This window comes from Chelonoidis abingdonii, chromosome 13 (genome assembly GCF_003597395.2).
Source record: "Chelonoidis abingdonii isolate Lonesome George chromosome 13, CheloAbing_2.0, whole genome shotgun sequence".
Taxonomy (NCBI): Eukaryota; Metazoa; Chordata; order Testudines; family Testudinidae; genus Chelonoidis; species Chelonoidis abingdonii.
Window position 1 is genome coordinate 7,976,788 of NC_133781.1, and position 27,001 is coordinate 8,003,788.

The window sequence follows — 27,001 nt, forward strand, 5'->3', positions numbered from 1 at the left end:
CCGTAGCTATCCCATAGTTCCCTCAGTCTCCCCCGCCCCTTGGAATTCTGGGTTGAGAGCCCAGTGCCTGACCACGGCAGGGGTGGGAGGTCTGGTTGCGCAGCCCCTAAAATTGCATGCAGCTCAGCATAGAAGCGGCATGCTTTTCGGCCCTGACCCAGACCTTCCGTTTGCTCTGGTTTTCTGGTATGCCTGTCTGAGCTCCTTAACTTTTTACTCTGCACTGCACTGAGTCCCTGCTGTGGCCTTTTCCCGTCATAGACTTTGAAATTCTTTCAAAATATTTTTTATTTCGTTTTTTTTGAACGGAGTCTGTTAGCACTGAATCCTCTCTCCATTATAGCGATCAGAATCGAGTACCTCTTGTGCGGTCCAGGCTGGTGCTCTTTTTCGATTCTCTGGGGCAGGTTCTACCATTGAACGCCGATTTTGGGCGCGGGAAACAAGCACAGACTGGTGGGACCGCATAGTTTTGCAGGTGTGGGACGATTCCAGTGGCTGCAAAACTTTCGCATGCGTAAGAGCACTTTCTTTGAACTTTGTGACATGCTTTCCCTGCCCTGAAACACCATAATACTAAGATGAGAGCAGCCCTCACAGTGGAGAAGCGAGTGGCAATAGCCCTCTGGAAGCTTGCAACGCCAGACAGCTACCGGTCAGTCGGAATCAATTTGGAGTGGGGGCAAATCTACTGTGGGGGCTGCTGTGATGCAAGTAGCCAAAGCAATCGTTAAGCTGCTGCTACGAAAGGTTGTGACTCTTGGAAACGTGCAGGTGATAGTGGATGGCTTTGCTGCAATGGGATTCCCTAACTGTGGGGGGCCATAGATGGAACCCATATCCCTATCTTGGCCCCAGAGCGCCAGGGCACCCAGTACGTAAACCACAAGGGGTACTTTTCAATGGTGCTGCAAGCACTGGTGGATCACAAGGGACGTTTCACCAACATCCACGTGGGATGGCCAGGAAGGGTTCATGACGCTCGCGTCTTCAGAAGCACTACTCTGTTTAAACGGCTGCAGCAAGGGAATTACTTCCCAGACCAGAAAATAACCGTTGGGGATGTTGAATGCCTGTCGTTATCCTGGGTGACCCAGCCTATCCCTTGATGCCATGGCTCATGAAGCCATACACAGGCAGCCTGGACAGTGGTCAGGAGCTGTTTCAACTACAGGCTGAGCAAGTGCAGGATGGTGGTAGAATGTGCATTTGGCCGTTTAAAAGGGCGCTGGCGAACATTACTTACTCGCTCAGACCTCAGCCAAACCAATGTCCCGTTTGTTATTGCTGCTTGCTGTGTGCTCCACAATCTCTGTGAGAGTAAGGGGGAGACATTTATGGCGGGGTGGGAGGCTGAGGCAAATCACCTGGCCGCTGAGTACGAGCAGCCAGAGACCAGGGCGATTAGAAGAGCACACCAGGAGGCGGTGCGCATCAGAGAAGCCTTGAAAACGAGTTTCAGCACGGGCAGGGTACGGTGTGACTGCTGTGTTTGTTTCCCCTTGATGAACCTCCCCTCTGATTGACTCATTCCCTGTAAGCAACCCACCCTTCCCCTTTACTTACAGCTTGCTGAAGGAAATAAAGTCAGTATCGTTTAAAAATCATGTATTCTTTATTAAAAGTCATTCAGTATTGTTTAAAAATCATGTATTCTTTCTTAAAAGTCATTCCCTGTAAGCAACCCACCCTCCCCCTTTGGATGTATTCTTTATTAAAAAGTAATTATAAAAAGAGGCAGAGAAATTATCAAGGTATCCCTGCCTGCTGTGCTTTGGGAGAGGGATAGGAGGAAGGAAAAGGCCATTAAGCTCATTTCAACGTAATGACAGCCTTTTGCTTGGACTGTCCAGGGGAGTGGAGTGGGCGGGTGCAGAAAGCCTTCCCCACGCGTTCTTACACGTCTGGGTGAGGGAGATATGGAACATGTGGGGAGCTTTGAGGGTGGTTGAACATGGGCTGCAGTGGCACTCTGTAAGCCCGCTGCTCTTCCTGAGATCCACCATGCGTTGGAGGATATCAGTTTGAGCACGCAGCAGCTGCAGCGTAGCCATCCCCTGCCACCGCTGATCTTCCTGCCTACACCTCTCATCTCGAGCGTCTCTCCTATCCTCCCGTTCACTGGCATCTTTCTGTACTTTGCTAGCACATCCTTCCACTCATTCTGATGAGCTCTGTCATTGCGTGTTACTTCCATGATTTCTGAGAACATTTCATCTCGTGTTCTCTTCCTCCTCCGCCTTATCTGAGCTAGCCTTCGGGATGGGGTAGGGAGGCCGGACAACTGTGGCAGCTGCATGGGGGAGGAAAAGAGGGAGAGAAGTATGTAAAAAGATACATTTTACAGAACAATGCTTGTACTCTTTCACAGTGAATACACTATCCACCTTACATAGCACATGTGATTTCACTACAAGGTCGCATTTTGCATCGTTTAATATTGAGTGCCTGTGGCTCTGGTGTTGCAGATCTCACAGACGCAGGTCCAGGCATCCAAATTAAGCTTCCATGCGGCCATGGTAAGGCTTTCTGTTTGACTTCTCCAGCATTCATATACACAGTGATCTATGATGCCTTGTTTCCTGTTAAGAGGAACCAGCAAACCCCAAACCCCCCCTCTTTCCCCTCCTCCCCCACCGCATGGCTGCTATCATGTAAGATCACTGTCACTGGTAATGATCCATCGGGCTGGGTACCTGGGAAGATTCCTGCTCGCCAAACGCTGAGAAACTCAGCGCTATCATTCCTCCCCCTCCCCCCGCTTTGCTACGAGCAAGGAAGATTAAGCGGCTGCCCAGTAGGAAAATCGCCATGTCTGCCCCCTAATTAAAGTCCTGAATTTCAACCAGGTTACAATGAATGATATAACTCTCCTGAGAATACCAGCCGCAGGATGCAGAACGTATGTTTCTTGAATGCCAGCAGGTCACCTGGGCCATACGCGCAGCTGTGCTTTGTGAAGCTATGATTCCGAATTACTTGCTATGCATGCATGGCGTGGAAGTGTCCTACAATGGGGGACCGCCTAGGGCAACTAAGCCTGCCTCCGCAGATGCCAGAAATGTTCTCCTCAACATGTTAACTCGAACTTTTGTACCTCTGGCTTGCGAAGAGCCCTGCTGGCATTCATTAGAATATTTACAAAGTTACAAAGGGTACATCACCAGAGGTCGCTTCCATGGCTTCACTGTCTGGGCTTGTGGCTTGGGAGGGCTGGGATTGGTAATTCTGGGGTCACAAAAAGCTCCTGGCTGTTTGGGCGCTAACGGAGTGCTGTGTGCTCTCAGCAAGCTCTTCCTCCTCTTCCTCTTCCTCCTCATCTTCCCCCTCCGCAGAATCCTCAGCCACGGTTGATATTACAACCCCGACCTCTGAATCCACGGCCAGGGGTGGGGTACTGGTTGCGCAGCCCCCTAAATTGCATGCAGCTCAGCATAGAAGCGGCATGTTTTTCGGCCCTGACCAGACCTTCCGTTTGCTTGATCTGGTTTTCTGGTTATGCCTGTCTGAGCTCCTTACTTTTACTCTGCCTGCACTGAGTCCCTGCTGTGGCCTTTTCCCGTCATAGACTTTGAAATTTCTTTCAAATATTTTTCATTTTCATCTTTTCGAACGGAGTTCTGTTAGCACTGAATCCTCTCCCCATATAGCGATCAGATCCAGTAGTAACCTCTTTGTGCGGTCCAGGCTGGTGCTCTTTTTTCGATTATTCTCAGGAGACCGCATTGTTACCTGTGCTGATGAGCTCTGCGTGGTCACCTGTGCTGATCAGAGCTCCACGCTGGGCAAACAGGAAATGTAATTCAAAAGTTTGCGGGGCTTTTCCTGTTTACCTGGCCAGTGCCTCAGAGTTCTGATTGCTGTCCAGAGCGGTCAGTGGTGCACTGTGGGATACGTCCCGGAGGCCAATAACGTCGATTTTTGTCCACACTAACACTATTCCGAAGTAGCAATATCGAATTTAGCGCTACTCCTCTCGTCTGGGAGGAGTACAGAAATCGTTTTAAAGAACCCTTTATATCGATCTAAAGGGCGTTGTAGTGTGGACGGGTACAGCGTTAAATCAATTTAACGCTCTTTAAATCGATTTAAATGCGTAGTGTAGACCAGGCCTTATAACCCACATCAGAGGTTTTTAGTATGCTATCAGCTAGCTACAAATAGCAACCACATTCCTATAACATTTTCCCCCAAAGACTAGCAGAATTTCCAGTATTTTACCTCTCTCTCACTCTGCTGTGTGAGCACCTTGGCCAGTGCGATCTGCTGACCACAGAGTAGAAGGGGTTTCTATAAGGGTGCTGCATTTGGTAAAGCACTGCTTTCAGGGACATACTGAATTGCTGTTGTCAATACATGTTCTATCAAAGCTCCTAGCTATTCAGGATTCTCATTTGAAGGGCTAAGCTCCATAGTGTGAGCTTCAGGAACACCCCTAACCCTTACAGTTCCTTTTCCCTTGAAGGTAGTGGTAATGAGGTAGAGCCTGAACCCAGCTCCCTGCAGGACCTTTCTTTGCACCTCCAGATCATTGTAGCCAGTTCCTTCTTGACTGCCGTTGGCAAAGAGGCTCCTTTTGTCACACTGCATCTCACAGATCCATAGATTCCAAGGCCAGAAGGGACCACTGTGATCATCTAGCCTGATCCCCTGTATAACACAGGCCAGAGACCGACCCCGGGAAAATTGCTAGAGCAGAGATTTTTAGAAAAACATCCAATCTTGATTTTAAAATTGTCAATGATGGGAATTTACCACAACCCTTGGTGAATTGTTCCAATGGTTAATTACTTGTTCCCGATGTAAGTAATTATAATCTGTGATCAAGTCACCCCTTAACCTTCTCTTTGTTAAGCAAAATAGATTGAGATCTTTGAGTCTGTCACAATAAGGCAGGTTTTCTAATCCTTTAATCATTCTCGTGGCTCATCTCTGAACCCTCTCCGATTTATCAACGTTCTGAATTGTGGGCAAACAGGACACAGGATTCCAGCAGTGGTCACACCAGTGCCAAATACAGAGCTAAAAGAATCTCTCTGCTCTTACTTGTGGTTCCTCTGTTTATGCATCCCACGATCACATTAGCCCTTTTGGCCACAGCATCACATGGAAGCTCATAGAAGCTGATTATCCACCATGGACCCAAATCTTTTCCAGATTCACTGCTTCCCAGGATAGAGATTGCCGCCCCCCCCGCCCCCCGGTCCTGTAAGTATGGCTACATCCTTTGTTCATTGGCCGCTGCTCCAGCTCTTCCCAGGAGCCCAGTCATGTTCATCCAATATGCTTTCCCCTTCTCTAACCTGACTTCAGGCCTCACCAGTTCAGGGGGGCTTTGACTCCTAGGAGTGCGAGGTGGAATATTAAAAAAACCCATCAGCTATTTAGTGGTCTGTATGTGCAAAGCCAATGTGTTTCCATTCCATCCTTAGTGGGGTCACTGTCCACACCAAACACCAATACAGCTGATAGCTTCAGCAGAAAATCCAGGCACCACAAAGACAGTGAAATTGAACTAGCCTGTCTCCCTAGAGGTGGTCCCTTAGGCCAGAGCTAAGACTCGTGCGGGGAGTGGGCTCCCTCTGCTTCTGTCTGCGATGCACCTTTTTTTGTGTATAAAGAGAGTGACTTTAGTTTCCAGGGCTGTCTGCCCAGCCCCTCTCACCAGCACTAATGTCAAATGAATGTCTGTCAAGAATGTTAATAAGATGCAGAAAGAAAATGGCTGCCTGGAATGCAGCATGAGGCACGTGATGGGCCTCTGCTCTAATTGCACTGGGAGAGGAAAGGGCCCTCTCGCCATAGGTTATTAGGGTTGGAAAGGATGTCAAGAAATCATCTAGTCCAACCCCCTGCTCAAAGCAGGACCAATCCCCAAATCACCCCCTCAAGGATTGAACTCACAACGCTGGGTTTAGCAGGCCAATGCTCAGACCACTGAGCTATACCTCCCCTCCACTTTGAGCTGGTGGTGTGAGTCCCAGCTCCAGGAGACATACCCATACTACCTCCCTCAGAGCATGTGTGCTAAGAATAGAGGTATAGCCATGGTGCTGCGACCACTGTTCATTCTGCTCATGGCTCAGTGGTATCACTTCTATTTTTAGCACACTAGCCCAATCAGAGCTAGCGTGGGTATGTCTCTTCGAGGTAGAAATTACATTCCTGGTGTAGACTTACCCGTGGTGTATTGCATGGCAACCAGGAGTCTGCGCTTACATGCCCTACAGATTTCTGTACATTTTATTCCATTTCTTTCCTGTCATCAAGTCCCATTAATACTGAATTACATGAAAGTGGAGCTTGCCATACGCCAGAGAGAGCCCTGTCCTTTATATGATTTTTCTCAAAAGATAAGGCAATAGCTGGAAAATGAGAAATTGTTGCTGTACTTTTATAGTTCTGCAGGTGAAATTGTCTTCATTATGTTCTGTTCATGCACTGGGAGTCAGGCACTGTGACCTACGATATGAGTGGTTTAATTGGAATTGCAAAGGACTCATGTAATTGAGAACCTGGCTTTCGTCAGCCATCAAAGTTTATGCATGGAAAAAAAGTGGAAAAAATGAAACAAAACAAAGCCATTATTTCCATGCAGTTACACCAGTCTTAAACCTGGCCCACTGGGACTTTGGTTCAATCTCTCTCTTCAATATTTTGTGTGTCCTCCATGAGCTTTTACTGCAGACTAAAATCTCTCCGAAATTCAGGCTAGATATTTGCAAATGGAAGAGAGCTTCTTCCAGGTGCCCTCCTTTCCTGAATCCTGTCCTAGTCCCACCACTCTCTACTCAGACACCACAACAAGTTTCTACCTCTAAGTCCAGATGCTTTCCCAGTTCCCTAGCCACAGGATCCCAAGTGCACATTCTCCTCTTCTGTCTGAGCTGGGAGATTCTAAAGCCTGCTGGAAAGGAAGGCTGGCATTGTAGTGATGGGGGCTGGCCTGTGGCTCAGGAGGTGGGACTCAGTTCCTTGCTCTACTGCAGCCTCCCTGAGAGATGCTGGGCAAATTGCCCAAGCTGTCTGTGCCTGAGCTCCCCACCTGTAAAGTGGAAGTAATAATGTTACTTATGATTATTAATCCTATTTATTGTGGTAGCACTGAAGGACCAGCCGAGAACACAGCCCCATTGTGCTATGCGTGACATAGACACAAAGCAGTAGATAGTCCTTGCCCCACAGAGCCGACTGTCTCCATAGACCAGACGGACACAGAATGGGGGATGAGGTAGCATACACCAGCAGAGTGAATGATGGGATGGTGCCAAACGTCATGTTGGTGCCATGGTTTTTTTCCGTGTGTGTGTTTACATCAGCTGAGCTGACTTGAAAGGAAAGTAAAGGGCGCTGGGACATCCAAGGGAAGGGGATGGGTGGGGAGCACAGAGTAAGATGGCCAGGTGTGGAGAGAGGCTGGGGTGAAGAAAATGTGAGGGAGGATTGGAGAAAACAGCCAATCAGCCCTGCGCAGAGAAAAACTGGTCAAAAATGTTGAGAATTGGGCCTGACTTCACCTGTTTCTGCAGCAGCCCTGCCTGCTCCAGTCTCTATCTGGATCCTCTCTGTTGTTGTTCCTTTCTCCAAGGCCACATGGTTGCGGAGGGAGATGTCCCTATACAACTCTAGATCCATCAGGTGCTGGAAGGAGGGATGGCCCTGATAGGGCCCAGTTTTACCTGCCTTCTGCCCAGTACCTGCTTTAGCTACATCTGCAGCTGTGCCTTTGTTGCCTGCTCAGACTGAGTCTTTAAGGCAGAGATTGTCTCTGAGATATTCGTATGTAACCCTTCTGCCAGACTGGTGCCTTGTGAGATTTCCAACAATACCTAGGCACCTCACTCCCATGGCGTTCCTCTCCATGCGGGATATAGGAGATTTCCCCCAGGTCACACAGAAAGCCTATGGCAGATCAGGAGCTTGAACCCAAGTCGCCCCACTCATAGGCTAGCATGCTAACCATTAGACCATCCTTTCTCTCTGTAGCTCCCCAGCCTATAGAAATTACCACAGGCCCCATCAGGGCCTGAAACAACCACATCCTGCAGGGCCTTGGTTATAAGTTATTGCTATCATATGGTAATGCAACAGCTATTGGACTAGTCACAGTTCAGGGCAACTGCACCTGTAGTCCACCAAGGGCACTTCTTTCAGGCTCCCGGCTCCCAGCCCCAGCCATCTCCTCTTGTGGGTGGAAACCCATGTCTCTCTCCTTCCTGATGGGTTTTTCCAGGCTGCACAGTTCCATGCCTGCATTGTGATATCTCCAGCAAGCCAGACTGTCTAACCAGGCCAGTGTGTGTGCTCTTCTCTCTCTGATGGCTGTGAACAGCTGTAATTGGCAGCAGTTACAGGTTCCCACACAGCCCTTTGTAAACAAGCACATTTATTCTTGAGGCGAAAGCATTGCAGAGAAAATACATAAAACAATAATAGTCCCTATACACATACTAAAAGCTTGCCAGAGGACACTCATCAGTCTTATGGGGATTCAGTAAGCTAAAGTCCTTCCAGCCCTTCCCAGGAAGAACTGGACACCCCCCCCACCCTCTTGGACAGAAGGTCCTGTCCATTTGTTGGATATGAAAGCAGGCCTTGAGTTAGTTTAAATTCAGGCTATTTATCCAAAAGTCTTTTCTTTGTTTCTTGGTCTCCAGAGAATGCAGTTTGAACTAGTTCATGTGACCCTTTTGATGTGGGGGTACTTCTCTGGAGGTGTGTGAATCTGCCTAATCACCTCCCATGATGCCTAGTTCCTGGAGGAGCTGTGGTCACCCTCCTCCATGGGATTACATACAATCCTTGACCCACAATGATACATAAATGCAGTGAGCTCTCCCAAAGATACTGCAGGAAATTGCCATCTCTGTCACAGATGGTATAAACTTTGCATCACAGTCAGCGAGAACCACTCCCACAACCAGCTCTGACAGTTTGGGTAGAAACAGAGCCTAATGGGATTTCTGCTATGTGAGGGTCAAAGTAAACAATGTGATTCTTCAGTGGAGTTTGAAGGAATGTTATGTCTCCTCCATGTCAGGAGTTCGCTGTGATGCATTCTGTTTTCTCTTCTGTAAATTGCCAGTGGTAAGTTCTTTGGTTACTACTGGCAATTTAAGCCATATTGGTATTGCAAACTGCTGTGGGATTTGGTGGCTAGCGCTCCTTTAGGAAATGTATTTCTATCCTCTTCAGAGGGGAGAGTGGTACAAGGACACAGCCAGTAGATAGCAGGATTCCTTCCTCCTGAGCACTGCCGGAAAGGACTGGCTGTTATGAGGGAACTAGAGAAGGAAATGACCTAAGGGCACAAAGCACCAGAACAGATTTCAACCAACCATTTCCAAAATTTAAGGGCATCTCAGTTTCCTTTTCCAGAGTGACTGTATTTCTAAATACCTTGCTAACTATGGTGTGGATTGGCAGGATAAATTTCACCACTGAATGACATCTGGTTTAAAGCCTATTTAATCAGCTGGAAATGACTTTAATTTCATATAATTTAAAAATGCATCCCCACACAAGGTTACGGGGGAATAATGTTCTTTAAACAAAGGCACTTTGTGGCCCTGTACCTCTGTGTTGATGTCGTGCTGCAATTGGAAATAATTAGGAAGCAGCCAATGCTGTTTTCAATGCCTAGGCAAGGAGTGCGTTAGAAATAAGATAATTACAAAAAATGTCGTAGCTGTTTTGTGAAGGAGTTTTGATAAGCATGAGCTCTGCCTTGTTATTACTGTTTGAGATCAGCAATGCTGCATGAGCTGTTCTGGAAAAGAGTGCTGAAAGTTTTCCTTTCTCCTTATAGGCAAGAAATTTGGTTACACATTTAACAACAGGAATTTCCACAATGTTTCCCTTGGACAAGGTCAAGAGGTAGTAGCAGAGCAAGCTCTAGACATGGCTGCAAAGGAGGGTCACTGGGTTATCCTTCAGGTAAGGTAACTTTAAAAATAACACCTCTGAGTCCCCTGTTACAAAATTGACCAAATAAATAGGAACACTGGAAGTGAATTCCATTGAATAGAGAGACATGGTGGGTGAGGTAATAGCTTTTATCGGACCAGCTTCTATTGGTGAGAGAGACAAGCTTTTGAGCTATGGCTACAGCACTGCAAATTTTCATCAGATGGCAGATGAGAGGTGGGTTGTGGGAACTGGGCTTCCTACACTATCCCAAACGTGGCCTGATGCCCACATGCTATCAGCCACACCTTCAGCTTCAAGTGTTGGCAGTTTCAGCAGCAGTGAAATGGGCGTGAAGGTTCAAGTCCCTTTGCTGTCGTGGAGTATCCTCTCCAGGCCAGAGGCACATCTGTGGGGATTCCTTTGCGGGAAGTTTGTGCTGCGTCTGCCCATGCTTTACCTGCTCTGTGCGCAGATGGTGGCAGCAGCAGAGGCGCGGCTTAACCATGCCAAATACATACTGTGATGTCCCGGGTCTTGAGTCCAAGCCTGTGAGCTCCTAGACAGCTGCCACATCCTGGCCACCATGCAATGGCTACTTAAATGGAGTGGGCTGAGAAGCTACTAGGATTATAGCCCCAGCCAAAGTGCCATCCACAGGAGCTCTGATTGGAGGATTGCACGGCTCCACCGATTGCTCCAACCATGCTATTTAAGCCAGAAGAAGGAACAGAAAGTTTGTCCGAGTAACAAGGTGATTTCCTGTTGTGGCTGCATCGGACCCTGCTTATGCCTGCTTCCTACACCTGGCCCTGTTCCTGATACCTGCTCCGCTCCTGGCTTCTGCCTCATGCTGTCTTCCCTACTGTTCCCACCGTTCTCCTGCTCCATGCTTGAACCTTGCCTCTCCTCCTACCATTATGCCTCACCTCCAATCCTCAGTGACCAGTCCTGGCTTCGACTCCAGCCTCCAACTTCTGACCCTGACTCTTGCTTGACCTTTGGTTCTGGCATTTGGTACCTGACCCAGGCTCTGACCCTCAGCTGCGATTCCTGGTTGTGACTCTGGCTGAAACCTCGCTCTGGTAACTGGCAGTTGACTCTGGTGCTGATCTTCAGCTTCATTCCCTAAGCTGGATGCCTGTTCCACCCACTAGACTTTATTCCTGTTCTGACCACTAGGCCTGACTACCTACATCCTGGTACGGTTGTGCACTTACCCCCCAGTTTCTGGTGGGATTAAGCCTCCTAAGTCGTACCATTAAAAAGCTTCCTGTTTACTTCCAGTTCTCATCTAGCAGTGTGTGAGATTCAGCAGCTACCACCTATTCTAAGTGCACCCTTCTGTCTCAGCTGGCTGTGGGCTGGCTGGGTTGGTTGTGTATGGGCCTAGTCTGACTGTGGTGACATGGGATCCCAATGGAGACTATAGGAGGGAAAAATAGAGCTTTTCATTTAAAAATATTGAAATGAAACATTTTGACAATTTGAAAATGTCATTTTCAAAAAATATTGAAACAAGAAATTCATCAGATTGGCCCTTCACTCAAGCAGTTTCAGGTTTGATGAATCAGCATTTTCTGATACAAACATCCTGATAGGCTCTAACTTAGCTATATGTGAGTTACTGATTTCCATTTGTGGCCCTGGTGGTTCTGCCAGCAGGCACCAGTGGATGCTTTGCTCAGGATTGTTCCATAGCTAGATCTTACAATCAGACTTCTCATTTTAACATTCTTTCCTTCTCTGAGAAAGTATTTACAAGCTGAGATAGGAGAAGGGTGTGATGCTGCTGTTATTGCATTTCTTTTGAGTATACAACCTGCCTGCTTTGCCTCTCCATTACACCCTCCCACCACCCTGATAACTTTGAATAAACACGGATATGAATACTAGATTCCTCCCCATCTCTGATGTGTCTCTACAGATGCCCAGGAACCTGAAAGAAGCAAACAGGAATTTTAAATATTCTTTGGAGTCCTGTGCACAGGGGGAAAAGCAAGTTCTGTCATTTCCTGTTTTGTGAAGAGCTGTAGCAGCCCTTAATGAGACTATTTTCCTTTTCAGAATTCCCGCATGTCACCTGTGTCTCCTGCCCTGATTAAAGTCAAACTGTGCATCCTATTCTCAAGCTTCACTGTAGATCCATGTAGAAATCATATTCATCAGCCATGCAGCCCTTTTCAGTGGGGGCTCCTGACATCTTGTAAGAAAATAATGAGCTTGGACAACAAGTAATATGCACCTCCCATTTGTTTATGTACACAGGCTACGTTTCTCAGAGCTGGGGAGATGAACAGCAGCTGCTTTCCCCTGTGCCATATGCTTTATAGGACTCAGAACTAAACAATCGGTATTCAGGGAAGGCAGCACTCCCCCACCCCCGACTAATGACAGAGGCACACTAATGATGGGGGTCAGGCTCTCACTCCAAACAGGCCAGGCCAGACACTGTGAGATGGGGTGGGCTTTGCGGCTGGACTGAGCATTTTTATAGCTTGTCCTTTGTCATGGAGCTCCCTGAAATGGGTGCTGAGGACCCAGTGACCACAACACTGTTAATATCTGATGTGAGAAAACATGAATTTCACAGTGTGCAACAGCAAAGCCAAGTCACCCCAGCCTCCTGCCCGCAGGCGAGCCCTGCAGCAGCGGCTGCTGCAGATGCCCAGGGGAAGGGAGATTCATGCAGATGAACTCCCTGCCTCTCACATCTCAGCTGTGCCTTTGCAGGGTCTGTGCCTGTCCCCGTCCCATGAGTCTGTCCAGGGCTGATTTCTCAGTGCAGCACCAACAGAGAAAATACAAAATTAATCATCACGAGGTGTCACAGGTTGCAGCTGAATTGCCCCTCTCCCTTGGCCACTCACTAGACTCATAGACTCTAGTGCCAGAAGGGACCAGCATGATCATTTAGTCTGACCTGCACACTGCAGGCCACAGAACCTCACCCTCCCACTCCTGTAATAGACCCCAGACCTCTGGCTGAGTTACTGAAGTCCTCAAATCATGATGTAAAGACTTCAAGTTACAGAGAATACACTATTTACACCAGTTTAAACCTACAAGTGACCTGGGCCCCATGCTGCAGAGGAAGGCGAAAATCCCCCAGGGTTTCTGCCAATCGGAGTGAGGAGAAAATTCCTTTCTGACTCCAAATATGGTGATCAGTTAGGCCCTGAGCATGTGGGCGACTCACCAGGCAGGCACTGGTGTAGTAGCTCAGAGACATCTCCATCTAGTGTCCAATCAAAAGCTGTTGGGGCATATTTTCTGCTAGCAGTCGCAGATTGACTACGTGCCATCGTAGACAGTCCCATCATACCATCCCCTCCATAAACTTACCAAGCTCACTCTTGAAGCTAGTTAGTTTTTTTGCCCCCACTGCTCCCCTTGGAAGGCTGCTTCAGAACTTCACTCCTCTGATGGGTAGAAACTTTCATCTAATTTGAAGCCTAAACTTGTTGATGGCCAGTTTATGTCCATTTGTTCTTGTGTCCATATTCGTGCTTAACTTAGATAACTCCTCTCCCTCTCTGGTATTTCTCTCTCAGATGCTTTTACAGAGAACAGTCATATCTCCCCTCAGCCTTCTTTTGGTTAGACTGAACTAGCCAAACTCTGTCAGCCTCCTCCTTGGATCATCCTAGTAGCCCTTATCAGCACCTGTTCCAGTTTGAATTCATATTTCTTAAACATGGGAGACCAGCACTGCACACAGTATTCCAGATAAGGTCTCATCAGTACCTTGTGTGATGGTACTAACACTTCCCTGTCTCTGCTGGAAATACCTTGTCCAGTGCATCCTAGGACTGCATTAGCCTTTTAGACTGCTGTGAGGGGACTCAGCTGCTGTGTCCCTGGGTGTGTTAAGCTCCCTTGGTTCTCAGCAGGCTGCAGCAATGTTTCCTCCCTAGACCTTTCCAGCACATTTCCTGGGCAGAGACTTATAGTCTGCTCCCCCTTCATGGCAATGGACTCCTCAGCCCACTTGCTTGAGCACCCCAGGACCAGTGCTGACTCTCAAGATACCCCCGTAGCCTTAATGACACCCTTTTCCAGAATGCCACCGAAGGCAAGAGCCTTCTGGGTTACAGTTTTAACCCTCTCAGAGGGTGAATTGGCAGTTGTGAAGCAGATGACGCACAGATGCCCTTTGCACAGAGTCTAATGCCTTATTTGCTCTTTTGCTTAACAGATAAATCACAATAGAATACAGATCAGACAAAATAGTAAACCCTACATACATTTCCCTGCCTCAGTTTCCTCATCACGCCAGAGCATTGTTTGGACCAGGGTCGGGATCCTTCGGTGTCATCCAGGTACTTTGGCTTCAGAGCTGAAATGTGCGCTGAAACATGGAGTCTTCTCTCTTCAGCTTGTCCCCTCTGACCTTGGTCCATGCTCTTCCTTACTCCTGTCCAGACATTCTGTGGGTCACACCCCAAGCTCCTTCTGTGTGGCTCTATGTATTTCTGTATCCCCTATCAGCACCTGACTTTCTTTGTTCTGTGTTTTCCACTGCTCCCCTCTGAGAGGTAGGGTAAAACTGATTACTCTTAGTGTGCAGTTATCATTAGCATAATAATTGTGTGGTCAAAGCACAAACATTAAAGTTAAGCACTCCTCATTGTCCTCAGTCGGGTGTGTACCGGTGCAGGTCCTGTCCACAGTACTGCAGGCATGATGCTTTCTATCATGCAGCAATTTCATGATAACTTCAGAATAACTTTATAATATCAACCAGGACTCCTAGGTTGTACAGACAGTGCCCCCAAATCAGGCATGCTAGGACACAGAAATAGGATAAATGGATGGCTCTGGTCCATTTGTGTTATACACACAGAGGAGTCCACATAATCTATCACTGAAGTCACACTGAGAGCATCTTTCCAGCATTTTCCCTCATCTCCATTTCTCTGTGCATGTGTGAAGAGGTGACATTTAATTTTTAAATGGATCTAGACCTAATGGTCAATCCTTCATTTGAGACTGGTAGTAGATAGTAGTCCTGTGCTGGCCCCTGGGAAATAGACTGGATGATCCAAAAGGCCCTTCTACCTCCAGCTGTTCTCCTTGGCTGGTCTTGAAAGGAAGCTGTCCCAGTATCTGTCAATGGCTGTACTCCTGAAGGCCTTCCCTAAATGACTAACAACTGTCTGTCACATTGCCCTGGGCAATGGGGAGAAAAGGGTGAGAGAGAACAGTCCTATTGCCACGCTGCAGGCAAGGCCTGTGGGGTTCTTATTACAAAACGGATTCCTGTCTAAATTCTATTTGCTTTCCCTGTTGTGATTCCCTTTACCCTGACCTCTGTCTGTTTGGGAAGCATCTGTGACATAGTGGGCGCTACCACAGAAGAATGGTAATAATTATGGACTCGAGAGAGAGCAATTAGAAACACTAGACCATGTTGAGCTAAAATATATACATCAAGAACATTGATCTGGGCAGCCTGTCTCTCCAGTTCACCCTTTTCTTCCTACCTGCCTTCTCCAAAGCTGACTCCCTCTGGATCCATTCTGCAGCACAGTGGCATATGTACAGCACTATCTTTAGCCCCTCACTAACACAGTCCTTCTGTGGCAAGGGGCTCCCTCTATACAAACTTCCATTGTGGATCTCTCTTCAGACAAACCCAGCCTCTTATGCAAAGAGGAGCCAGAAAGCAGGGGCCACACCTTCAGCTTCATTGAAGCAGCTTTTTTCAGTTCCCCCTAGTGCAAAGCAGCTATTCACATGGCTATCTTGGCCTCCCGAGGGTCTTCCCTGCACAAGAAGACTCTTTGGAAGCAGAGAGCCTCCCATTGCAGGACAGGAGTACCCAGGAGCTGAATTTTATGATGCTGTGGGACACATTTGATCTTTGGGCTAAACTCACTCCTCCTACTTCTGAACCTCAGGCTAGGAAAGTAGCCATCACAATCAGCAAACAATGTTCATCAGCCTAAGCCTAGAGAAATAAACTCCCTGCATTAGCATCTGCCATTAGCAGATCCTGACAATTTGATGCCAGGAAGAGTTCAAATGCTAGTGATTCCCAACGTAACCCCAGTCCCCTTCCGCTCGCCAAAATGCCATTTCCCTCACTTTGTGATCAAGTTAATTTAATTCTTGAGTGTCTTTCCATTGTCATACACTGTTGCTTTACTGAGACAGGGTCATGTATTAAATTAAATAACAATAAGCTCCTAGACCAAAGCTGTATGCAAATCGAAAGGCTGCAGAGCACATCTTATTACTGGGCCATTTTCAGTGTGCATTCCACAAGAAGTGTGAACCATGCGTGGTGGATGCCGTATGCTTCTACCTCATGGACTGATTGGGTCCTCTCTCACACTGCAGAAGAGTGTAGCAGGACTGTGGGATACACTTCCCTGAGGGCACACATGTATTGACCACTAATGTCCGGTATACCTCTCCATCAATAAAGAAGAGATGGTTCTTTTTCAGGAGAGCCCCAGCAAAGCAATGGCAGTGCTGATAAGCTCATGTCCAGCACCTTCTTGTCGCTGGGTGCAGCTGAAAAGAGTAGAGGTGGTGTCACCCCCACGACCTCCAATCTGTGTCTCTGCCTTGCGCCTCCAGCTTCTCCGGTGCTCCAAACTGGGAGAGAGGACTCCTCTAGTCATGCCTTTGGACCAAGGCTATGGGGTGGGGGTGAGACTCTAGATGCCTGTTTGCCTTCCCTGCCTCTCCTCATCTAACTGCTTAGCACTGCTCAGAGAGACTTAGTTACTGGTCAGATTGTCAGCACTGCCCTGCAGTGTAAGCTGTGCCCACAGCACTGTCACAACTTGGTCAAACCAGAGCACTCCACCTCGAACTCTGGAGAAGGTCAGATCGAGATAGGAAATTTGCCATTCAACCCTATTTGCATAAAGAACCAAACTGGAACCCCAAACCCCAGCAGCCTCAAACTCCTTGGAGGTTTTGATTTGGATTCAGTTCCAGATCTGAACTCTGGGTTGTGGTAGGTGCTGCAGCACTAGGGTGAGGAAAACAGGAAAGATGAAGCCCTGTGGTACTACCTCTAACACCCCTTAGGCCCAGAACTCTGCAAGGCAGGCCCATCTCCCCACCCCAGACGTGTGATCAAGGAAAGAAAAAAAATCCTTGAGGATGGAGAGACTCAAGCTGCCACTTACAGTTGCAGAAGCAGTTTCACCAGGGACCTTCAGACTCATCAGCCAGCTGGCTGGCTTATACTCTGAATATTGTTCCCCCTCTTTTGAGTACCTCTGATTTCAAACCCAACCCTAACCCCTGCCTTTCAGTTCACTTCAGTATCTCTCTGGCTACCCTCATGCCTGCCATCCTCTTCCCTTTCATCCCCTTACCGCTCTTCCTTTTTTTCCTTTAGCCAATTTTTTCCTGTCTTCCTTTCTCTCCCACTCTTGCCCTAGAACACATTGAATGTCTACAATAAAATAGAGTGTAAATAAACAATGCCCCACCCCCCAAAACTGACATCAGAGATCATGGAACAGCACTTTCAGACTATCGTTCTGTAGTATCTCTTTCCCCCACGCCATCTCTCTTGTCTACTAAGACTATAAGCTCTTCCGGACAGGGACCATCTCTCAGCATATATTTGTACAGCGCTTAGCACAATGAGGCCTCAGTCTCAGTTGAGGTCTCTAGGCACTACCATAATACACAGAATAATTGATAACTAATGTGTCACCAGCTCATCACTAGAAAAGAGCCATTAACATTGCCTCTGCTGCAAGAATCACTGGGTGAAATCTTCTGGCCTGTGTTGTGCGGTCCAGAGAAGCTGATCACAGGGATCCCTTCTGGTTTTAAAACAGATGACTCTCCAGTATGCCGTGCATCCTTTACTTGCCATCCCCAGTTCCCTGCTCCTAGAAATCTCTGGAAAATGTGCACAACAATGGTGAAGTGTGGTAGGTGCCTCCAAAACCGCTGTATTTCACTGCTACTTCGAATATCAGTCTTGTTTTCTCAATTCTTTGAGCATATCAGTCCGGTAGAAAATAAGGAGAACTCCTTCATGTAGACTTTCAAAAGTCCTTTGACAAGGTCTCTGCCATGAGGCTACTAAAAGAAACAAAGTAGTCCTTGAAGTGAGAGGCAAAGTGGCAAAGTGTTGTCATGGGTCGGAAACTGGCTAAGAGATAGGAAACAAAGAGTAGGGTTAAATGGTCAGTTTTCATCCTGGCAAAAAGTTAACAATGGCAGCCACAAAGTTCTGTACACAGACTAGTTCTTGTCTGGAAAAGAAAGGGAGCAGGGAAGTGGCAAAATTGGCAGACGGCACAACATGATTTAGGTTAGATAAGTCTAGGTAGGACGGTGAGGAACTTCAAAAGCACCCAGCCAATCAGGGTGACTGGACAGCATGATGGCACATGAAATTCAGCGTTAGAATCATAGAATATCAGGGTTGGCACGGACCTCAGGAGGTCATCTAGTCCAACCGACTCCTCAAAGCAGGACCAATTCCCAAATATATCATCCCAGCTAAGGCTTTGTCAAGCCTGACTTTAGAAATTTCTAAGGAAGCAAATTCCACCACCTCCCTAGGTAACGCATTCCAGTGCTTCATCACCCTCCTAGTGAAAAAGTTTTTTTCTTCCTATTCCAACTAAACTCCTCAACTTGCACTTGAAACATTACTCCTTGTCTGTCCATACTTGTATCACTGAGAACAGTCTAGATCATCCTCTTGGAACCCCCTTTCAGAATACTTGAAAGCAGCTATTCAAATCCCCTCTTCTTCTCTTCTGCAGACTAAACAATCCCAGTTCCTCAGCCTCTCTATAAGTCATATGTTCCAGCCCCTAATTAATTTTTATTGCCCTCACTGGACTCTTTCCAATTTTTCCACATCCTTTTGAGTGTTGGCGGCCAAAACTGGACACAGTACTCCAGTGAGGCTCATCATGTCAAATAGGGGGAATGATCACTCCCTCTTATCTGCTGGCAATGCGTATACATGCCCAAAATGCCACTAGCTTTCTTGGAAACAAGGCACACCAGTTGACTCTATCCAGCTTCTCATCCACTGTAACTCTAGGTCCTTTTCTGCAGAACTGCTGCCTAGCCATTCGGTCCCTAGTCTGTAACAGTGAATGGGATTCTTCCATCCTAAGTGCAGACTCTGCACTTGTCCTTGTTGAACCTCATCAGGTTTCTTTTGACCCAATCCTCTAATTTGTCTAGGTCCCTCTGTATCCTATCCCTACCCTCCAGCGTATCTACCACTCCTCCCAGTTTAGTGTCAAATACAAAGTAATAGACACTGGAAAGGAATATTTGAACTACACATATGCCCCATAATCCTTCTATATTTGAGAGGAGGTTGTGAAGATAAAGCCATACATGTTTGGAAGGAGCTCAGATACTATGGTTCTGAGGGCCATTGATGTACCTAGATAGATAAAGCTGGTGGCAGAGGGGTCAAACACAAGGGTCTGCCTGACTTTGGGCCAGTATTACTGACAGGTTCTGGAGGAGCCTTGGGACACCAATGGTAAATTGGATCTGTGCCCCTCTAGGCCACTGACAAGTAGTGGAGACTTTGTGTCCATTATTGGAGGAGATTGTGAATGGCTGCCCAGAGCACAGCTCGTTTACTTAAGGAATTGACTTTGAGGTTTTGGACATAGTTATCTCTCTAATTATCACCCAGTCTCTAATCTCACCTTTTAGGGAGATGTTTATGACACAGTTGTGGTACTCTTACAATTCCTGGAGCCCTCAGATGGCCTCCAGTCTGGTTTTCTGTATTGCGCAGAGACAGTCCTGGTCCCAGTGGTTGATCTGCTGCAGGCTGAGAACCAAATGTTTGTGCTGATCTTTGTAGATCTGTGAGCTGCCTCTGACCATGCTGACATGGCCATGATCCTAGGTGAGGATTAATGGAGTCATTCTGAAATAATCGTATCTTTTTCTCATGGGACAACACGCTACACAGCCTTATACAGTAAATATGAATGAGGGAATAGGATTCCAGTGATTCCATTGTTCATCTGTGGTTAGCTCTCATTTTTCTTCAGGTGGTTGCAGACACGTGTTCCACTCAGGTGTGCATGCACCCAGTGCAACTAGGCTGGAAATCTTTTCTTAGCAGAGCCCACAGTACCTTTGTCCTGTAGCCCCTCCCCTAGCTATGTAAGGGCAGCACGACCCCAACCTTACTCAGTTCCTCTTTGCCACCCGCTGCTTAAGATGAAACATTATGTGTGGTATTTTACCTCACTTTTTCTGTCACAGAGTTTGCGTGATTCTGGTGTATATAATTAATTATAGTGATACACTTAAGTTTTTATTAGTTAAGTAGGATTTAGCCTGCTGAGATGCCTTCACCAAGTTTTAAATGATATCTGTCATATGGGGTGGCTATCCCCAGTAGTGATCCCTACACTCAGTGTTTATTGTGCCTTGGAGAAGGGCACATTATGGAAAGGTGCTCCGTCTGTAAATAGTTCAAGAAAACACAGGTGGCAAGAGATTTTTACCTCAAGCAATACCTTCTGAAACAGGTCATGAGATCTGCTTTGGCACTGTGGACTTCCACAGACCATCCAGTCCCAACTCAAGTTGTTGCTCTAGGTCTGATATTTTCCCTAAGAGGAAGGGAGATTATTCTCCTTCCTGTGGTCCTCCGAAGAAGAGGTCTTGCAAGACAGACGAGGCCATTCCAGGACTCAAGAGGTTCCTCTTCATCTTTGAACAGGCATGCTCACTTGCACCATGATTCTTCAGGTTTGTGGGATGGAGTTGGCCCATCTAACCACTTCCCGGTACCACACCAAGAGCTGTTGGACATTGTTCCATTGACCTCGGTACTGGGCATGGGGCATTTGTTGAGTCTGGCACTGACAATGTCAGCATCAGCACCAACTGTCTCTACATTATGGCACACCAGGTTACATCAGATCTGCTCTGCCTCTCTGTTCCTGATTCATCAATAATTCAGGAGCACTCAGCTGCTGTGGCTTCTTCTGCTTTGGCAGTGTCCTCTGTGCCGCCTGGTCTGTTTGCAAAATTGTCTCAGTTGGCAGAACCATATTCTGCACCACCTAAGATGCAGAGTGCAGAGTTGAGGTCAATGCCCCTTTTTGGTACCGAGGGGTCCGTCAGCACAGACGCACTCTTCAGTACCGACCATACCTTCAGAGCAGAACTCATTTTGGGGATTGGTACAAGTTCCAGCTTCAGAATTGTTGTCTGCTCCTATGTCGAGTGGAAGTACGATGCCTATTTTGGTACAATACTTAACTTGTTGACTGCTCTTCCGTCCTTGGTACCGATGCCACTTCCATATTGGTATTTGGATGAGACTGGTCATTTGCTTGGTCATGTTTGAGGACATCTTTCTCCTCTCCCTTTTCTTCAAGGCAACACTCTTGGAAGTCCTTGAGGCCATCCTTGGATCACCATCAGTACTAAGATAGGCATCTTTCCGCATGCCTCCTGGCCATAAATGCCATATCCTTCTCCCCAGTGGCCTCCTTGGAATATTTGGGACCTTCCTTGATCTACAAGATCCTGTTCTTTCACCCAGTCCAGGATAAGGTTGCCGACCGAATCTGCAGCCTGTCCTCTTGAGCTACCTCTGTTGCAGATTCAGTCGGAGGTCATTCCTCCTGGCCCATTTTATTTTGAACCCAGGGAGCCTCCATTGGCCCTGCTTCCTCCTTCCTTCTCCTCACTAGGTGATTCTCCTTCCCTGTGCTCGAGGATTTCAAGTCATACCAGGACCTCCTGAGGTATTAGGCTTCCACCTTGGGTATGCAGGCCAAGCTTGTGCAGGAGAATATGCATAAGTTGTTGCATATTCTCCAGTCCTCAATCTGAGGTAAGGTAGCTTTTCCCATAAATGAAGCTCTTTTGGAGCCTGCAATACCCCAGCTTCATTGCACCCTACAGCGAGGCATTCTAACAATATTATGTCCCTATGCAGGGTTTTGAGTGTTTCTATTCTCATCCAGCCCCTAAACTCTCTTGTTATAATGACAGTAAATGACAGATTATTGCAGGGGAGATACAAATCCACGCTGAGGACAGGGAATCTAAGAGTGTGGATTGATGGAGAGGAAAATTTATTCAGCCCCATTGTTACAGATGCACATTGCAAATCAACAAGTGTTGCTATCTAAATATGACTTCCTCAGTTGGGAGGCTGTGTCGAAATGTACTGATAAACTGCCAGAATCATCCAGGTAAGAGTTTGTTGTTCATTGTGGAGGGCCATCTGGTGGCCAAAACATTATTACAGTCACCATTGGATGTGGCAGACGCTTCCCCAGAATTATGGTGTCAGCTGTGACTAAGTGAAGGGCCTCATGGTTGCAGAATTCTGGCATTGCTCCTGAGGTTCAGCAGAGCATAGAAGACTTGCCTTTTGATGGTTGTTTTATGTTTACTGAGGAAACTGACAAGACTTGACATTCTTTTAAGGACTACTGTGCTACGGTATGTTTGTTGGAGTTTTATACCTCAGCCCCAAAGAGGAGCCATTATGAGGGTTTTCAGCAACAGTAGCAGTATTGCTCACAGTGGGTTTTCCAGGAGTCATCATTTACTCTTAGACAGCAAGACTTCTCCAGAACAAGTCATAGCCTCATAGGTCACAGAGGAGGAGGCCTTCTGGATCCAACTTTAACCAGCCATCCCGCCCTCCAGTGTCAAGCAAGCAACCATTTTTACTTGCACATCCAGTACATCATTTCAGCTGTGATCTCTCAATCTCCATCTCTTCAACTCGGGGATAGCCTGTCTCACTTTCAAAGTGTTTGGCACAGAGTAACCATGGACAGATGGATCCTAAGCACTGTGAGATTATGTTCTGAAATCCAATTTCTGTGGATTCCCCCTTCCCACTCCTTCTTTCTTGAGGCACCTCTCTTATGAGCCACTGCTCCTTCTGCAGATTCCATTTTGCATTCTTCAGGAGCTAGAGAGGAGGTCCTCCTGCAGAAGGAGGGAAAGGGATTCTCCTCCTTCTCCTCTTGGTCCCCAAGTCCACGGGAGGAACGAGACCTAGCCTGGATCTCCCCAATCCCAATAAGTACATCACATACATGAAATTCTACCTATTCACCATTGCTTAAGTTCTTCCCGCATTGAATCACAATGACTGGCTTGCTTCCCTGGATGTTCAGGACACTTACTTCCATGTGGCAATTTTCCCAAGCCACAAGTGGTTTCTGAGATTTGTTGTGGCAGGTCAACACGGTCAGTACACTGTGCTCCCCTTTGGCCTGTCCTCAGCTCTGTACGACCAAATGCATGGTTGTAGTAATAGCCTCTCTCAGAAAAAAGAGGATTTCATCCAAAAGATAGCATTTCTTGTGGCCCTAACTTCCACAAGGAGAGCCAGTGACCTGCAGTCCTTAATGGCAGACCTTCCCTACACTCAAAAACAAGATGGCCTTGAGGCTTCAGCCCTTTGTCTAAAATGATTTCACAATTTCATATTAACCAGACAATACACTCACCTGTATTTCTTCCAAAGCTTTATTCAAACACAGACCTACAACGTCTTCATTCTTGAATGTCAGACATTGCTTAGCATTGTATTTGGAAACAGTTAAACCATTTCATTCATCGCTAAGGATAAGATTTAGTCAAAGGTATTTTTAATAAAAGTCATAGACAGATCACAGGCAATAAACAAAAATGTATGGCCCATGACCTGTCCATGACTTTTACTATATAAATACCCCTGACTAATATTTAGCATTTCCTGGGACCCTGGCGTGCTGCTGCTCTGGAGGGCCCCAGGACATCGCTGCTCTGAGGGACCCCAGGGGCCAATGGCTAGCCCCTGCACTGGCAGTGGAGGCTGATTGCCCCCCAGACACCCGCTACTCTAAGGCCCCAGGGACTGCTGTTCTGAAGGCCTCTGGGGCAGCCCCTGGGACCACTGCTGCTCGGGCAGCTCCCCAGGAACAGGGCTGATCCAGCAGCAGGAGGTGTGGCTGGCCTCAGAGTCTGCTCCAGCAGTGGCTGATGCGACTGGCCACAGGGCCACCCAAGCAATGGCTAGTGTAGCTGGCCCTGGGGCTGCTCCAGCAGTGGCTGGTGCTGCTGATCCTGCAGCACCCAGGACCGCTCCTTGGTTGCTCCCTGGGGCCAACTGCTCAGGAAGCCCTGGGGTCAGCTGCAGTTGCAAAAGTCATGGAGGTCATGGAAAGCCATGGAATCCATGACTTCTGTGACCTTCATGACAGAATTGCAGCCTTTTTCATCACCTTCACTTTTTATTTTCTTTGAGGATAGGATGAAGGGTCAAGCAGTTTCTGTGCAAATGTTTTCCAAGTGGATATTATCCTGCTTTTCACTGATTTAAGGGATAGCTTGAACTGTGCCGCCACAGAGGTTATGAGGGCCCAAGCGACATAGATCTCATTTCCCAGTAATGTTTCGATATTGGACATTAGCAGGTGTGACGTTCTCAAGGGTTCAGTCTAGTCTGTTGAACTGTATCCCCTCAACTCTGCAGTATTTTACACTGCTGTGCTGTAAGAGCCACCACTCCTGATCTGCTCTCACACAGCCTCCAGCATGTGAATCACTCCCAGCAGTAGCCATCCATCCAAGAATTACACTCCAGGGCAACACCGGCAAACTACCAGTCCCAGGCTTCCTCCAGCATTGTGCATCTTGTACTGCCCAGCACCTACCTGAACAATACAGTCGCATATAAAATCCATCATTTAATTAATAGAAAATTATATGCACAAACTTTGTTATCTCAAGTGGAGTTTCCCAGACACTTCAGTCCAACTACACTGGTTTAGATAAAACAATAAAACAAGTTTATTAACTACAGAAAGAAAGATTTTAAGTGATTACAAGTAATGAGGCATAAAAGTCATAATTGGTTACAAGTAAATAAAAGGTAAAATGCATCTAATACCTAACTTAACAAGCTAAATGAATTCAAAGCAAAGCATGTCTCTCACCACATGCTGTAGAGTCTTACTGGCTGAACTCCGTTCAAACAGGCTCTCTCCCCAGTCTAATAATGCTTCCTTTGTCCTTTAAGTGTTGTCATTGCCATGAGTGTAGATGAAAGGAGAGATCATTTGGGGCCTCTGTTCTCCATTTTTATATTGTTTCCTCCTCTTTGAGAATCATCACCAGATGGTGTTCAGGGAACAGAAAGTCTGTGGGACAGGAACCTCCAGCTGTTTCTTTGCCAAGATGTAAAATTCTCACTCACACTCTTTTTCTGCCAAGGAATGGTCCCTTAACCAGGTGATAGTCCATTTGATTTTGTTGACACCTGGCGGAGGTGCAAGTTTACCTTTTGTCTTTGAGGAATTGGTTTGTGCTTGCTTTTCTAAACTTTAAGCATATCTCAGTAATGTTATAGAGTAGACTCTTATAACTTTACATACAATGTTGCCACATATATTTTACCAGGACAATAATGATCAGTAAATTATGAGTTTTCAAATGATCCCTCACAAGGCATACTTTGTACAAAATCGATTGTAGGTTTGTAAAAAGGGTACACATGGGGATACAGATGGTCACAGCTGCTACATTCTCTTCAATATGTACTTTTGCCAAGTATGCTACTATGACTGCATCTAGATCAGATGCAAATTTTGGGGAGGCAGTTCTGCAGTCATTCTTTAGGCTCTGAGCCCCATTGAAATTTGGTGCAAAGGAACCAAGGTGGCTTGTGGCAACAGTGCCCTTAAATAGCCCAGGGAGGGGCTATGGGGCCAGAGGGCCTGAGCACTGCCCCTACAGGTACTGCTAAGCAAAGTTCTCTGTCTTTGGTGTGCTAAGCACATACACACTTGAGTGGAATACATGTCTGCACCCACACCTTGAAGAACAACAGTTACAGTACACGTATGTAACCATCTCTAACTGATGAAGGGAGCCCTCCCTGGACTGTCTGCTAAAGGTTCTCATTGTCTAGCCTAGTTCTCAGATTTACTGAGGCTTGGTCTACACTGGGGGGGGGGGAGGGGCAGAATCGATCTAAGATAACGCAATTCAGCTACGAGAATAGTGTAGCTGAAGTCAATGTATCTTAGATCGACTTAGAATCACTTACTTTACATCTTCGCGGTGCAGGATCGACAGCTGCCACTCCCCTGTCAGCTCCGCTTCCGCCTCTCACTGTGCTGGAGTTCCGAAGTTGATGGCAGGGCGATTGAGGAGCGATTTATATGCCTCTACACTAGACACGATACATCGATCCCCGATAGATCAATCACTACCTGCCGATCTGGGTATGGGTACCCAAAGTTGTGGTTTTCACCGTGTGTTTCTTGAGACAATCAGACCTTGTAAAAATGGCTAATTGTCATTACTTTGGAAGGCAATTTGGGAAAAGGCATGAATCAGAAATTCCCAGCACTCTGCAAAATGTGAAGGGGCTTCACATACTCTCACACTGTATATGAAGGGAATGAATTCTGAAGTAAATGCTGGTTTGTATGTGTTACTGTTTCTGATCATTACTATGGCAACCCCAGGATCGTGTGATATACATCCTCTGTCAGAGTAAAGCTGCTTTGAAGTATATGGCTGAAGAAGCACTCCGATGTCGCACATGCACGCTCAGGTTCACTCGCTCACACAGGCACACTCGCTCTGGCTCACACACACTCTGTAGAACAAATGGCCATTTAATTGCAAAAGTAGTGACATTACTGCAAGGGTAAATTTGTGGCAATTCTCTCTTTAGCTTCCTTTTTTCTGTCTTTCCAGTAGTTTGACTTCACCAGGGCTTGGAGCAGGTGCTGGCCTTTCTGCATGGATCCAGCTGCAAGATCTGGCTAGCTAAACAAACAATAAGAACAAATTCACTTGAAACTTCAATTTTACTTCCACTTGAGACAATTCGCAACCTCCGAGATTTACATCCCTCTGCATGCAGCCTAGCCATAAGCATTAGCTGTAAATATATGGGGGATTCAGAGGTGCTTTCCAATGCCTATTGATGTGCACTTATCCAGACCTGACTCTCACAAGGGCTCTGTCACAGGCTTCCAAATCTGGCATAGAAAAATATATGGGAAAGCAATCACATGACTGTTGAACCCCATTTACTGTGGGGCCTCCAGAGTTAATTTGTGAAAGCGAAAAAGAT

General features: G+C 46.9%; 1 protein-coding gene across 5 annotated transcripts in view; it reads left to right on the forward strand.

The window, feature by feature from the left end:
• The window catches only part of DNAH9 (dynein axonemal heavy chain 9), a 396,459-nt gene that overhangs the window by 339,598 nt on the left and 29,860 nt on the right, over positions 1-27,001 (forward strand). For all 5 annotated transcript variants that reach the window (XM_075071725.1, XM_032803600.2, XM_032803609.2 and 2 more), the window contains one exon: positions 9,809-9,936. In XM_075071725.1, coding sequence (XP_074927826.1) covers positions 9,809-9,936 — 128 coding nt within the window. The remainder of the gene's footprint in view (positions 1-9,808; positions 9,937-27,001) is intronic.